At 38.4% G+C, this 16,646-nt stretch overlaps 1 protein-coding gene across 1 annotated transcript in view; it reads left to right on the top strand.

Annotated features, from left to right (window-relative positions):
• The window catches only part of LOC789688 (ankyrin repeat domain-containing protein 26-like), a 64,869-nt gene that overhangs the window by 26,868 nt on the left and 21,355 nt on the right, over positions 1-16,646 (top strand). The window contains 8 exon segments of the mRNA XM_024987374.2: positions 228-365; positions 3,364-3,415; positions 3,418-3,575; positions 3,577-3,607; positions 3,610-4,317; positions 10,013-10,161; positions 13,128-13,228; positions 15,191-15,284. Of these exon segments, the coding sequence (XP_024843142.1) occupies positions 228-365; positions 3,364-3,415; positions 3,418-3,575; positions 3,577-3,607; positions 3,610-4,317; positions 10,013-10,161; positions 13,128-13,228; positions 15,191-15,284 (1,431 nt within the window).

The following is a 16,646-nucleotide window of genomic DNA, read 5'->3' as shown; positions in this document are numbered from 1 at the left end:
AGAAATTTCCCTTCACAATAATATGTCTGCCTATGTTTTTGCTCTGTGATAAATTTAGCAGACATTTAAATTAAGATCTGAGTTATTCATGTGGGAATAAAGATCCTTGTGCTTAAAAAGGCTACTTCCTTTAAACAGTTTTTTTCATTTTAAATTCTCCTAAGCTTTTAACTTTTTTTTTTTTTTTTTATGGTATGGACCCAAAACTTCATATAATGTCTCTCCAGATTATAGAAGAGCAAAAGGACACTCGGAAGCAGCTTTCTCAAGAATGGAATGCCAGAATGTTACAGGATGAAATTCTGGCCAATCACCTTGCCAAACGAAAGGAGACAGAAATGGCTAATAAGGAAATGAACTCTGAGGTAGTCTTTTCTGTAGTCATTTTCAAATATGTGTATATGTCTCTGTGTATGTATATATTTAAAAAACCAACACTATACATCATAGAAAGTATAGAGGATTTTGAAAACCTATATATCTATATTTTGAGGAGGGAAACATTTTCCATCTGTAGGATACAGTAATATTTGTAATTCAAATCCGCTTGTCAGCTGCAGATAGGTAGTGACACACAATGGCCTCATCCAAGGAGAGGCCTTTAATATTTTCCATAGGATTTGACCTCAAAGTGTTTGCGACTATCTTGGAAGAGCTGGCACCCTGATTGTGGTTTAGGCAAGGAAGACCGTGTGTGGTCCACCATCGACTGTGCTACACAACCAAGTCCCTCTGCTTTGGAGTGAACGTGTCAGTCGGTCCATTCACGTTATCATCTTTAGTGTCTAAATAAGAGTCTGTTCTTGGCTCCACTGTCATTTCTTTAACCAATACCCTATCAACGAACTTTTCACATCATTTACAGGTTTTCAATTTGTAAAAACTGTGCCATCAGTTGTTAAAACACTTTTGAACACATTAAAAAGTTGTTTCTTTAGAACAAACTTATAAAAGTCCCCTCTCCCCCTCTAAAGAAAACAAACTTTTCCTACTGACAGTAGATATTCTGGTTGTTGGTAGTGATGTCATTTCCTCGAAAGATCACTAGGTTAGTTTATCACTTCCCTGATGGTAAGGAGGAAACTATAGGCAGTTCAGAGACCACATTTTGGATGTCATTCTTCTGCTTGTGAGAAAATGAGCATTCTGCTCTGTGAGTGTCCTGTTTCAGTACAAGGAACTTTTGAAAACAGTGATATATATGCCATAATATATATATATATATATATATATATATATATATATATATATATATATTAGTGATGATGTGTTTTTCATTGTATTTCCCCCATCTTACTATTTTAAACATTATGAAGAGATATGAAAGTTATTGCTGTAGCAAATAATCTCATGATTTTCTAAGAAGAGCTCTCTATATTTTACCTTATTTACCATTAGTGTGTGTACCATGAGTGAAATAAGAGGCTTACTTTGTATGTTTGTACTAGAGAAGTAACTGTGGTTTGATGTAAGAGGACTACTAGAGTCAGAAGACCTGGCAAAAAGCCTGCAGCTTATTTATATTTTTAACTTGTTCCTTTCCAGTATTATAGCTAATGAGTTAATTGATGTTTGTAGAAGTGCTTAGTACAGTTATCAATAGGTATAATTCTTCTAATTGACTGTTAAAATGTTAGAAAGATAGCATAGTCTCAAAAAAGATTTTTTATGAAGTTTAGTCTGTTTAAATATATATAGAGCTAAGGCTCTTACTGTGAGGTAGCTGTATAGGTTAGGTATCAGATGCAGTGTTTTATAAGCTAGCAAGTAGTGTTGTTTATTGAATTATAGTTGATTTACAGTATTGTGTTGTTTCAGGTATTCAGCACAGTGATTCAGCTATATATGTATATGTGTGTGTGTGTATATATATTCATACACACACACACACATATATAGGGCTTCCCTGCTGGCTCATGCTGTAAAGAATCCGCCTGCAATACAGGAGACCTGGGTTTGATCCTTGGGTTGGGAAGGTCCCCTGGAGAAGGAAATGACTACCCATTCCAGTATTCTAGCCTGGAAAATTCCATGGGCATAGGAGTCTGATGGGCTACAGTCCATGGGGGTTAAAAAGAGTCAGACATGACTGACTAACACACATGCACTAACACACACACACACACATATTCCTTTTCAGATTTAACTTGTAGAATATTAAGTGTAGTTCCTTATGTTGATCATTGTTGGTTATTTTATATATCAGTTCAATTTCAGTTCAGTCGTGTCTGACTCCTTGTGACCTCATGGACTGCAGCGTGACAGGCCTCCCTGTCCATCACCAACTCCCGGAGTTGACTCAAACTCGTGTCCATTGAGTTGGTGATGTCATCCAACCATCTCATTCTCTGTCGTCCCCTTCTCCTCCTGCCTTCAGTCTTTGCCAGCATCAGCGTCTTTTCAAATGAGTCAGTTTTTCCCATCAGGTGGCCAAAGTATTGGAGTTTCAGCTTTACCATCAGTCCTTCCAATGAACATTCAGGACTGATTTCCTTTAAGATGGACTTGTTGGATCTCCTTGCAGTCCAAGGGACTTCAAGAGTCTTCTCCAACACTACAGTTCAAAAGTATCAATTCATACATTTCATATATACTACTGTGTATATGTTAATCCCCAAATCCTAATTTCTCCCTTCGCATACCTCCTTTTCGCCTATGGTGACCATAAGTTTGTTTTCTATGTCTGTGAATCTCTTTCTGTTTTGTAAATAAGTTCATTTTTAGATTCCACATGTAAGCAGTATGATATAATACTTGTCTTTGTCTGACTTACTTCACTTAGTGTGATAATGTCTAGGTCCAACATCCCTGTTGCTACAAATAGCATTTCATTCTTTTTTATGGTGTAGTAGTATTCCATTGAATAAATGTACCACATCAGATGCAATTTTTAAGTGTAGTCAGATCTATACATCTTTGGTTTAAGCCTTCCCAAGTTCGTTGCAATTCAAAGAAAAGCCTTTCCAGTTCTGAGCTTCTTCTTTTTTTTTTTTTTTTCAGGGGGAAGATCATTATCTTATTTTTTTTTTTTTAAATTTTATTTTATTTTTAAACTTTACATAATTGTATTAGTTTTGACAAATATCAAAATGAATCCACCAGTTCTGAGCTTCTTGAAAAGTTTCTTGGGGTTTCTTTTTTACTTTCATGTATTCATTGTCTTCAATTAAATTTTTGAACTTTTGGGTATTTCTGCTTGTATAAAGTCTGAGATTTGTATTGAACCTTATTTTTTCCATTTGGAGACACGGTTGGTGCAGTCTTTTCATTGTATACATATAGAGGTTAGTCTTTCATTTCAGAAGAAATCATGAAATATCACTTTATTGAGTACTAGCTAAAAGTCTCCTTTGTTTCACTTAGGTTTCTGTTAGTTGTGAAGAAGCAAAAGATCTGCTACACAAAAACCACATGCTGCACAAATTGCCATGCTAAGACTGGAGATACATGCAGTGAAAATTCAAAACCAGGAAAAGGAAAAGAAATATTTTGAGGTCACTGAAATTGTAAAAGGAAAGAATGATGATCTTCAAAAGGCAATAAAACTGAATGAGGAAACATTAACAAAGACTATACCCCCACTATACAGGCCAGCTTAATGCTCTGACGGTGAGAATACAATGCTAAACTCTAAGCTGGAGAACGAAAAAGAAAGCAAACGAAGACTGGAAATGGAAGTGGAATCCTACCGTTCTAGACTGGCTGCTGTGTCACACGATCATGATCAATGTCAGACATCAAAAAGAGACATGTATCTTGCCTTCTGGAGAGCAAGAGACGAGTGGTTACACTTGCAGGTAATGAAGTCCGATGTGGCTAATCTAAAAGATAAAAATGAGATGCTTTCCCAGCAACTTTCTAGAGTGGAAAGTAAGCTCAATAACCTAGGAATTAAGCTGCATCACACTAGAGATTCTCTTAGAGAAAAGATTTTGATGTTAGAAAGTGTCCAGAGAGACCTAAGCCAAACAGAGTGTCAAAAACAGGAAACTGAACACATGTATCAGAACGAACAAGGCAAAATGAATAAATATATTGGAAAGCAGGCATCCTTAGAGGAGAGATTATCTCAACTCCAGAGTGAAAACATGTTGCTCTGACAGCAACTGGACGATGCACAAAACAAAGCTGACAGTAAAGAGAAGACGGTCATTAGCTTCCAAGACCAGTTTCAGCAGATCGTGAGAAAACTTCAGGCCAAACGTGAGAAACAAGGTCTGATGCTGGAGGAAAGAAACAAGGAGTTAATCAAGGAATGGAATCATTTAAAAGAGAGAATGTATCAGTACAAAAAAGAGAAAGCAGAAAGAGAAGTGAGTATCCAGAAGAAGAAATTCTCAGACTTCATGAAAGAAAGTTCAAAGTGATTCTTGATTCTGGCTAAATGTTGAATCTAGTTGAACATAAAGAATACATAGGCTGTGAATCTATGGTCTCTAAACCAGCCTAAAATCACACCTTGTATCCAGCAAATAAAAATTAGGCCCAGGAGATGCTTTACTTTGAGTAGAGACATCGTATTGCTTATGAAATGTTAAAAGATTCAGTTCTAAATTATTAATATAGATAGTGTTAGTAGTTTACTCTTTCACTATTAGGATAATAATTTTAATCTTGATGTTACCACATTTAAGTATCATGATGAAGCAGATAAATGAAATCCTTAAACCTAAGATTAATATTTCAAAATAAGTTTCAGTTACATGGATTACCCTGACAGTCAAGTCCAGGTTTCCCAGATGCTATATGTTATGTATTGTACTCTGGCTTCAGTAACTTGTCATACCTTTCTGTCATATTTGTTGGTGCAATTTTAATTTTATGTGTATCAATTTGAATTAATTTGGGAAAATTTCAGCCTTGAATCATTTTTTCTTATGGCCTCTCAATTCTTTCAGTTCAGTTCAGTCACTCAGTCATGTCTGACTCTTTGTGACCCCATGAATCACAGCATGCCAGGCCTCCCTGTCCATCATAAACTCCTAGAGTTCACTCAAACTCACGTCCATTGAGCCAGTGATGCCATCAAGCCATCTCATCCTCTGTTGTCCCCTTCTCCTCCTGCCCCCAATTCCTGCCAGCAAGAGAGTCTTTTCCAGTGAGTCAACCCTTCGCATGAGGTGGCCAAAGTACTGGAGTTTCAGCTTTAGCATCATTCCTTCCAAAGAAATCCCAGGGCTGATCTCCTTCAGAATGGACTGGTTGTATCTCCTTGCAGTCCAAGGGACTCTCAAGAGTCTTCTCCAACACCACAGTTAAAAAACATCAATTCTTTGGCGCTCAGCTTTCTTCACAGTCCAACTCTCACATCCGTACATGACCACAGGAAAAACCATAGCCTTGACTAGATGGACCTTTGTTGGCAAAGTAATGTCTCTGCTTTTCAATATGCTATCTATATTGGTCATAACTTTTCTTCCCAGGAGTAAGCGTCTTTTAATTTCATGGCTGTAGTCACCAACTGCAGTGTTTTGGAGCCCAAATAAATAAAGTCTGACACTGTTTCCACTGTTTTCCCATCTATTTCCCATGAAGTGATGGGACCAGATGCCATGATCTTCGTTTTCTGAGTGCTGAGTTTTAAGCCAACTTTTTCACTCTCCTCTTTCACCTTCATCAAGAGGCTTTTTAGTTCCTCTTCACTTTCTGCCATAAGGGTGGTGTCATCTGCATATTTGAGGTTATTGATATTTCTCCTGGCAAACTTGATTCCAGCTTGTGTTTCTTCCAGCCCAGCATTTCTCATGAAGTACTCTGCATATAAGTTAAATAAGCAGGGTGACAATATACAGGCTTGATGTACTCCTTTTCCTATTTGGAACCAGTATGTTGCTCCATGTCCAGTTCTAACTGTTGCTTCCTGACCTGCATAAAGGTTTCTTAAGAGGCAGCTCAGGTGGTCTGGTGTTCCCATCTCTTTCAGAATTTTCCACAATTTATTGTGATCCACACAGTCAAAGGCTTTGGCATAGTCAATAAAGCAGAAATAGATGTTTTTCTGGAACTCTCTTGCTTTTTCAATGATCCAGTGGATGTTCGAAATTTGATCTCTGATTCCTCTGCCTTTTCAAAAACCAGCTTAAATATCTGGAATTTCATGGCTCATGTACTGCTGAAGCCTGGCTTGGAGAATTTTGAGCATTACTTTACTAGCGTGTGAGATGAGTGCAATTGTGCAGTAGTTTGAGCATTCTTTGGCATTGCCTTTCTTTGGGATTGGAATGAAAACTGACCTTTTCCAGTCCTGTGGCCACTGCTGAGTTTTCCAAATTGGCTGGCATATTGAGTGCAGCACTTCCACAGCATCATCTTTCAGGATTTGAAATAGCTCAGCTGGAATTCCATCACCCCTACTAGCTTTGTTTGTAGTGATGCTTTCTAAGGCCCACTTCACTTCACATTCCAGGGTATCTGGCTGTAGGTGAGTGATTACACCATCGTGATTATCTGGGTCGTGAAGATATTTTTTGTGCAGTTCTTCTGTTATTCTTGCCACCTCTTAATCTCTTCTGCTTCTGTTAGGTCCCTACCATTTCTGTCCTGTATCAAGCCCATCTTTGCATGAAACGTTCCTTTGGTATCTCTGATTTTCTTGAAGAGCTCTCTAGTCTTTCCCATTCTGTTGTTTTCCTCTATTTCTTTGCATTGATCGCTGAGGAAGGCTTTCTTATCTCTTCTTGCTATTCTTTGGAACTCTGCATTCAGATGCTTATATTTTTCCTTTTCTCCTTTGCTTTTCACTTCTCTTCTTTTCACAGCTATTTGTAAGGCCTCCCCAGACAGTCATTTTGCTTTTTTGCATTTCTTTTCCATGGGGATGGTCTTGATCCCTGTCTCCTGTACAATGTCATGAACCTCGGCCCATAGTTCATCAGGCACTTTATCTATCAGATCTAGGCCCTTAAATCTATTTCTCATTTCCACTGTATAATCATAAGGGATTTGCTTTAGGTCATACCTGAATGGTCTAGTGGTTTTCCCTACTTTCTTCAATTTCAGTCTGAATTTGGCAACAAGGAGTTCATGATCTGAGCTACAGTCAGCTCCTGGTCTTGTTTTTGTTGACTGTATAGAGCGTCTCCATCTTTGGCTGCAAAGAATATAATCAATAGGATTTTGGTGTTGAACATCTGGTGATGTCCATGTGTAGAGTCTTCTCTTGTGTTGTTGGAAGAGGGTGTTTGCTATGACTAGTGCATTTTCTTGGCAAAACTCTATTAGTCTTTGTCCTGCTTCATTCCGTATTCCAAGGCCAAATTTGCCTGTTACTCCAGGTGTTTCTTGACTTACTACTTTTGCATTCCAGTCCCCTATAATGAAAAGGACATCTTTTTTGGGTGTTAGTTCTAAAAGGTCTTGTAGGTCTTCACAGAACCGTTCAACTTCAGCTTCTTCAGCATTACTGGTTGGGGCATAGACTTGGATTACTGTGATATTGAATGGTTTGTCTTGGAAACGAAGAGATTGTTCTATCATTTTTGAGATTGCATCCATGTACTGCATTTTGAACTCTTCTGTTGACCATCATGGCTACTCCATTTCTTCTGAGGGATTCCTGCCCACAGTAGTAGATATAATGGTCATTTGAGTTAAATTCAACCATTCAAGTCCATTTTAGTTCTCTGATTCCTAGAATGTCAATGTTCACTCTTGCCATCTCTTGTTTGACCACTTCCAATTTGCCTTGATTCATGGACCTGACATTCCAGGTTCCTATGCAATATTGCTCTTTACAGCATCGGACCTTGCTTCTCTCACCAGTCACATCCACAACTGGGTATTGTTTTTGCTTTGGCTCCATCCCTTCATTCTTTCTGGAGTTATTTCTCCACTGATCTCCAGTAGCATATTGGGCACCTACTGACCTGGGGAGTTCCTCTTTCAGTATCCTATCATTTTGCCTTTTCATACTGTTCCTGGGGTTCTCAAGGCAAGAATACTGAAGTGTTTTGCCATTCCCTTCTCCAGTGGACCACATTCTGTCAGACCTCTCCACTGTGACCTGCCTGTCTTGGGTGGCCCCATGGGCATGGCTTAGTTTCATTGAGTTAGACAAGGCTGTGGTCCTTGTGTCATTAGACTGACTAGTTTTCTGTGAGTATGGTTTCAGTGTGTCTGCCCTCTCATGCCCTCTTGCAACTCCTACCATCTTACTTGGGTTTCTCTTACCTTGGATGTGGGGTATCTCTTCATGGCTGCTCCAGCAAAGTGCAGCCACTGCTCCTTACCTTGGATGAAGGGTATCTACTTACCGCCGCCCCTTCTGACCTTGAATGTGGAATAGCTCCTCTAGGCCCTCCTGTGCCCACGCAGCCACAGCTGCTTGGAGGTGGGGTTGCTCCTCCCGGCTGCCGCCCCTGGCCTCAGGCATGGGGTAGGTCCTCCCAGCCCCTGCCCCTGGCCTCGGACGTGGGGTAGCTCCTCTTGGCTGCCACCCCTGACCTCAGACGTGGGGTTGCTCCTCTCCACCATTCCTGTGCCGTCACAGCCTTTCACTCTCAGCCACTGCCCCTGACCTCGGATGTGGGGTAGCTCCTCTCGGCTGAGCTAAGTGCGCCGGTTGCAGCCGCCTGGGCTAAATGCACCTGTTGCAGGTCTTTAAAGGCATCTATTTGTCATTGAATCATAATTTGGGACTCTAGTGGTGAGCTTTAGCCAAACTATTCCTGATTTAATCTTCCCACAAATAATCTTATGTTATTTACTTCCCATAAATAACATAAGCTATTTATGTTATTTACTTAGAGCATTTTTACAAACAATTTGTTCATAATTTTCATTTTAAGGATAAATTAGTATCATTTGAATACAAGTTTGTTGACTAAAAATGAAGGATGGCAGGATTCGTGAGCAGCAGGAATGGAGTGAGTCAGGGAGAGAGTTGTAGGAGCTGTGGTCTGGAGGCAGGAGGCCAGGATATCGAGGCTCTTTGAAGGCTATGGGAACAACCTCATTTTTTAAATTTCATTTTTCTTTTATATTGGAATATGGTTGATTTACAATTTTGTGTTAGTTTCAGATGTACAGGAAATTGATTCAGTTATTCGTACACATATATCCATTCTTTTTTAGTTCCTTTTCCCAGGTAGGTGACTACATAATATCGAGTAAAGTTCCCTGTGCTCTCCAGTATGTCCTTATGGTTAGCCAAGGGCAAAGGTGGGGAGGAGGGATAAATTAGGAGTTTGGGATTAATATAGACACACTACTAGAAATAAAATAGTTAAGCAACAAGGGAATGGCCTCATTTTTCTGCTGAGGTAGGAATCTATTGGAAAGATCTGAGCACTGGTTGGAATATGTGAAGATCTCTGAGTTAATCAAAACTTCTAATGAAAAAGGAAAGGAAAATGTTTCCACAGTGTGGAATTTTCCATCACTTTTCCCACCTACACACTCATTTCTTTCTGTATGTGAGGTGGTGAAACTCTGCAGATTTATTGGGAGGGGCAGGGCGTGGACAGTGGGGCTGCATCCTTTGTCTGAGTAACTTAGTATCAGGAAGGCTGGAAGGTGTCCCCTTCTGTGTCTGTAACCAAACTCAGTGAGGAGGAAAAAGAAGGTGAGTTGCTGCCTGTGGTGATAATTTTCAAAGTACATATGTTGTACTTTGTACAACGTACATAACAAAGTACATGTATATGTACAAAGTACATAACATACTATTGTTAACATAATGTAATAGTCAGAGAAGGCAATGGTACCCCACTCCAGTACTCTTGCCTGGAAAATCCCATGGATGGAGGAGCCTGGAAGGCTGCAGTCCATGGCGTCGCTGAGGGTCGGATACGACTGAGTGACTTCACTTTCACTTTTCACTTTCATGCATTGGAGAAGGAAATGGCAACCCACTCCAGTGTTCTTGCCTGGAGAATCCCAGGGATGGGGGAGCCTGGTGGGCTGCCGTCTATGGGGTCACACAGAGTTGGACACGACTGAAGTGACTTAGCAGCAACAACAGCAATAGTAAAGTGATTTGATAAACTCAGTGACAGAGCATCTTATTAGGCAGTTGTGAGACAACTTCAACAAGAACTGGCTGATACCCTCAAAAAGCAGTCTATGGCAGAGGCGTTGCTGGAAGTCTTGTCACGTTATCATGCCAACTTAGAAGTTGAGGCACAGGATTTAAAGAAGAAGTTATGTCAACTCACAAGTCAGGTATGTATGTAATTTAATGTGTTGACTGTTTATATGTAGGATAAAGTGTCTTAGTACACTCGTTTTCATGGACAGCTTTCTTTTGTATTTTCATTGCAAATAATTTACTACAATCTTTATAAGACATTCATTTCTAAAACTTGACTTTCATTCTGCCATTTGCATTATATATTTTTCCCCTTATATTAGTTACCCGTAGGAAAGTTAAGAATTATGCAGCATTCTTCACAGAAGTTGAGAGACTGTTTATTTGAAACAATACTTTTTTTGTGTGATACCTGTATTGCCTTGATAAGGCAAGCCAGATAAAATCAAAGGATGTTTAATGGAATGTTTCAGGAAATTATCATTTCTCATCTTCACTTATGTCAATGACTGTAGAGTTTATATATATATATATATATATATATATATATATATATATATCATGGATTTCAGAATAACTTGTGTGGAAAGGGTATTATACAAACTAGTTGAAGATAGGCATTGCCTTCTTTTCATTTTAGATATATTATAAAATCCTGGAGGTACTCAGATGGTGTATAGTAGGGACATCCAAAATAGAGAATTAAGATTATTTAGATCTGGCCATTGGATTTTTTAAAAATGCTATTGAAGTATAATTCATGTATCATATAATTCACCCACTGAAAAAGTGTAGTTCACTATTTCTTAGTGTAGAAAGGTGTTACCTGTGACCAATTTTAGAGCCTTTCCATCACCCTGAAAAGGAAACCCTGCATCCCTTAGCCACCACTCATGGCCCCCCATCTCCCTCAGCCCCAGGCAAACACCAGTGTAGTATCTATCTTGGTATTTCATATAAATGGAATCACACAATGTGTGCTCCTTTGTGATTAGCTTTTCTAATTTGATGTCATGTTTTTGAGTTTCATCCATGTTATAACATGTATCAGTTCTTCTATTTCTGTTAATTGTCAAACAACAAACAGTATGTGGCTAAGCCATATGTCCATTCACCAGTTGATGAAGCTTTGGGTTGTTTCCACTTTGAGGCTATTAAAAATGCTGCTGTGAACACTGATTTACAAGTTTCTGTGTGGACATGCTTTTGTTTTCCTGTGGTTGGATTTTACCCTCAGCATTAACTGGCTGATTTCACCTTTTCTTGGCCTTTACTCAGACTGTCCTTTCAGTGTTCACAGTTTTGTTTTCTCTTGGGTAGTCCTCCATTTATTCAGACCTGGTGCCCAGTCTCTTCTCATCCATGGAGCTTTCCTGACCTTCCAGTTCTCATTGAGCCTTTTCTTTTCAGCCTTTCTCATCTAGTCTGTGAAAAATATTTTACCCCTTAATTTTACATTGTTGTCCTTTTTTTTTTCACGAGGGAGAATCTTGTCTAAGTACACACTGGTTTAACAGGGAATATTTATTAATATGCACAATACTTGTCTGCATAAATGGAAAATATTTTAGCTTAACAGTTGTTAGGACACAACTAAGTACTTTTTACCATACCAATAATTTCTTGGAGATACTGGTATAGTAAAACTTTTATGAAGAAACTAAATTCTATTAGTCTAATAGAATAGAATTGTTCAGTTAAATGCTCATTTTTTCCCTGACTCTGGAAGAAAAATGTAAGATTTCTTTCCTTCATTATGCAGCCAGAAGTGGGATTTACGGATTTCTAGCCTTTCACCAACTGTGAGGTTCTGGAGTTGGCTTCTCTGGTATCCATAGCTTGTAACCTTAATTTTCTCATCCGAATACTTGCTAGACATTAACAGTTGCTGGGAATGAATTGATTCAGAACTTTTATTTAGCAGTAGGGTAATATTTCCATGGCAGTGACTTCACCCTTCCTCTGATGGTCATGTAAGTTCTGTACCACTCCATCCAGGAGGTGCTATTTGCGTATTAACCCATAGTCATTGTCCAATGAGTAGTACAGAGAGGAAGTAAGTTACAAATTATTATAAGTGGAAAACACTGCTAGCTGGTTAGTGGACTCAGTGAACATTTTTGAAGTACTGGATGCATATGTTCAGGGCCTTGTGCTCCCCCTTACTGCCACTTGCAATGGTATGGATAGTGATTTCAGTCTGACTTGTGATGGAGACGACTTCTGTTGGCATGTCATCTGCCTGATATATCAAATTGTTTTGCAGATAAAATACAGCGACCATAATGATGCCAATTACAAACAGTTTTTATTCTATGCCACTTCCTCTTCTAAATAGTTTAAGTATGTGGTTAGTCAGTCTTGTCCAATTCTTTGTGACCTCATGAACAGTAGCACACCAGGCTCCTCTGTCCATAGGATTCTCCAAGCAAGAATACAGGAGCGGGTTTCCTTCTGGCAATACTGGAGCCATTTCCTCCTCTAAAGTACATTATGTAAACTCTGCAGTATAATCTTCTAAACATCCCACTGAGGTTGATGCTACCATTATCTCAATTTTGTGGATGGAGAAACTGAGATACAGAAAGGTTAAGTGATTTGCTCCAGGACATGCAGCTCAGAACTGATGGAACTGTGACACAGGCCCACACATTCTGGTTCTTGTGTAGCTGCTGCCTCTCACACTAGTTCCTGAAGCATCTGGTTGTCACCAGCAGCAGTGTTAGCTCTCGTAACCACTGGAAGATCTGTGGTCATTTACATATGTGGATATTTAAAGTAATGGCCGATATGGAGCCTGGATTTAAAAAAATAATTGTTTACCATAAGGTAGTTTTCTGTCTACCCCATTTCAGTAGTTTATACATTTGTGTGTTTATTTGAGAAAATCTGATTAAAAGCATGGATGATGTTGTGTTTGAGTGCTAGAGGAGAGATCAGTAACCTGCAGAGGGCAGACAGGAAATATTTTCACTTTGTGAACTGTAAGGTGTCTGTTGTAACAACTCATCTCTGCCGTGTGGTAGGAAAGCAGCTGTTAACAATATGCAGACAAAAGAGACAAAAACCAATGATGGCGGATTTACTAGGTTATTAGTAGTTAAAACAGTTGTTTTTTCTTTTTTTTTTAGTTGCAATAACACAGGATCAACTTACAGGTGCTGTGAGATGTGCTGAGAAAACACAGGATCACATCCAAAAGTACAATTTAAAGCAGTGTAGAAAATAAATATAAAGCAGATAAACAGTAAATATTAAAATAGATCAATAGTGATAATAAGCACATTATCATGAAGCTGTGTAACATTTCAGCTTTGAGCTGTTTTGAGATGCGTAATTTTCCCCCATTATTTCCATATTTTGCACATTATACACAAGTGAAAAGTGAAAGTTTTAATCGCTCAGTCATGTCTGACTCTTCACAACCCCCTGGACTCTAGCCGTCTAGGCTCCTTTGTCCATGGAATTCTCCAGGCAAGAATCCTGGAGTGGGTTGCCATCCTCTTCTCCAGGGGATCTTCCTGACTCAGGGATTGGACCTGGGTCTCCTGCATTGTCAGCAGATTCTTTACCATCTGAGCCACCAGGGAAGGCAATTAGTCACGAATAGAAAAATAGTACAGTGGCCAAATCATCTACTTTTCAAAATTCTAAGAACCTATGTAATTGAACCTGCAGATGTTTGTTCAGAAACAGTGTAATATTTTAAAAATTTATGTGAGAAGGAATGCTGTGACAGTCCAAGCGTTAAAACTATGCCTTCCAAGGCAGAGGGTGTGGGTTTGATCCCTAGTTGGGGAGCTGGGACCCCACATGCCTTACAGCCAAAAAACCAAAACATAAAACAGAAGCAATATTTCAGTCAATTCAATAAAGACATTAAAAAAGCAAAAATAAACAAATCAGACCTAATTAAAATTAAAAGCTTCTGCACAACAAAGGAAACTATAAGCAAGGTGAAAAGACAGCCTTCAGAATGGGAGAAAATAATAGCAAGTGAAGGAACTGACAAACAACTAATCTCAAAAATATACAAGCAACTCCTGCAGCTCAATTCCAGAAAAATAAATGACCCAATCCAAAAATGGGCCAAAGAACTAAATAGACATTTCTCCAAAGAAGACATACAGATAGCTAACAAACACATGAAAAGATGCTCAACATCACTCATTATCAGAGAAATGCAAATCAAAACCACAATGAGGTACCATTTCACGCCAGTCAGAATGGCTGCGATCCAAAAGTCTACAAGCAATAAATGCTGGAGAGGGTGTGGAGAAAAGGAAACCCTTCTACACTGTTGGTGGGAATGCAAACTAGTACAGCCACTATGGAGAACAGTGTGGAGATTCCTTAAAAAACTGGAAATAGAACTGCCTTATGACCCAGCAAACCCACTGCTGGGCATATACACCGAGGAAACCAGAATTGAAAGAGACACGTGTACCCCAATGTTCATTGCAGCACTGTTTATAATAGCCAGGACATGGAAGCAACCTAAATGTCCATCAGCAGATAAATGGATAAGAAAGATGTGGTACATACACACAATGGAGTATTACTCAGCCATTAAAAAGAATGTATTTGAATCAGTTCTAATGAGGTGGATGAAACTGGAACCTATTATACAGAGTGAAGTAAGCCAGAAAGAAAAACACCAATACAGTATACTAACGCATATATATGGAATTTAGAAAGAAGGTAACGATAACCCTGTATGAGAGACAGCAAAAGAGACACAGATATATAGAACAGTCTTTTGGACTCTGTGGGAGAGGGAGAGGGTGGGATGATTTGGGATAATGACATTGAAACATGTAAAATATCATATAAGAAGCAAATCTCCAGTCCAGGTTCAATGCAGGATACAGGATGCTTGGGGCTGGTGCACTGGGATGACCCAGAAGGATGGTACAGGGAGGGAGGTGGGAGTGGGGTTCAGGATGGGGACCACATGTACACCCATGGTAGATTCATGTTGATGTATGGCAAAACCAACACAATATTGTGAAGTAATTAACCTCCAATTAAAGTAAATAAATTTAATTTAAAAATCCATATGAAATCTCAAACCTAAAAAAAAAATGGTCTATGTCCAAAAAAAAATCTTTAAAGAAAAAAAACCCATCTGTGAGAATTATTATTTTAAAATCTGAATTTTAGGCTTGAAATTGAAAATGTCAAGTTACAAACTACAGTCAAAAAGCAAGTGGGTAAAACTGAACAACTTCAGAAAAACCTGTTAAGTGCAAGATTGGTAAGTAAACCTCTTAATTTCTGTCATACTGAGAAAAGATTTTATTATTTTTTACTAGTAATATATAAGAATATTTTGGACAATGTGAAAAGTCTCATTGATTAGCTTATTGTATTTTTATTGATACTGCTTGCTACTAGTACTGTGATTCCTCTATAGAAGAAGTCGACTGAATTCATAAAATTAATGAGTTTTATAGTAAGATTTTAATTTAAAAAATTGTGACAGTCAGAGGGATGGTACGGGGAAGGAGGAGGTAGGAGGGTTCAGGTTGGGGAACACGTGTATACTTGTGGCGGATTCATGTTGATATATAGCAAAACCAATACAATATTGTAGAGTTAAAAAATAAAATTAGAAAAAAATTGTGACAGTCCAAAAGCAATATTTTATATAGACCACATTTTGTTTGTTTATTCATCTGTCAATGAAATTCCACCTTCTGACTATTGTTAATAATGCTGCTTTGAACACTGGTACATAAACATCTATTTGAGTCCAGAAATTTGAGGGATGGTTTGATTGAGAATTTTGAGTTTCTTATGTAATCCAGATCTTTCTGTGAGATTTTTGAGAATGAATCACTTTAAATATTGTAGTTTGTTCTCTTCATTAAGAAGGAATACTGTCTGTATAGAACCTTTTTTCTAAACGAATGTATTTTTCATTTGTTGGATTTTTTTTTAAGAGATGGGGGTTGCATGGGAATTTTTCAAATATTCTTTTAGTAAGGTGTGACTTAACAAAACCTGGAATATCTTGAACTATTGATGACAATTATTTTAGAGCATCTCTAGAAAGTAAAATGTAAATATAGGCAGTCTTTATTTATTTATTTTTTGTGTGTGTGTGTAATTTTAGCCAGTGTGATTTTATTTTTATTTATTTTTTTCTAATTTTATTTTATTTTTAAACTTTACATAATTGTATTAGTTTTGCCAAATATCAAAATGAATCCGCCACAGGTATACATGTGTTCCCCATCCCGAACCCTCCTCCCTCCTCCTTCCCCATACCATCCCTCTGGGCCGTCCCAGTGCACCAGCCCCAAGCATCCAGCATCGTGCATCGAACCTGGACTGGCAACTCGTTTCCTACATGATATTTTACATGTTTCATTGCCATTCTCCCAAATCTTCCCACCCTCTCCCTCTCCCACAGAGTCCATAAGACTGTTCTATACATCAGTGTCTCTTTTGCTGTCTCGTATACAGAGTTATTGTTATCATCTTTCTAAATTCCATATATATGCGTTAGTATACTGTATTTATGTTTTTCCTTCTGGCTTACTTCACTCTGTATAATAGGCTCCAGTTTCATCCACCTCATTAGAACTGATTCAAATGTATTCTTTTTAATGGC

This window comes from Bos taurus, chromosome 29 (genome assembly GCF_002263795.3).
Source record: "Bos taurus isolate L1 Dominette 01449 registration number 42190680 breed Hereford chromosome 29, ARS-UCD2.0, whole genome shotgun sequence".
NCBI lineage: Eukaryota > Metazoa > Chordata > Mammalia > Artiodactyla > Bovidae > Bos > Bos taurus.
Note: the sequence above shows the minus strand (reverse complement) of the source record. Positions and strands in the feature narration are given on the sequence as shown.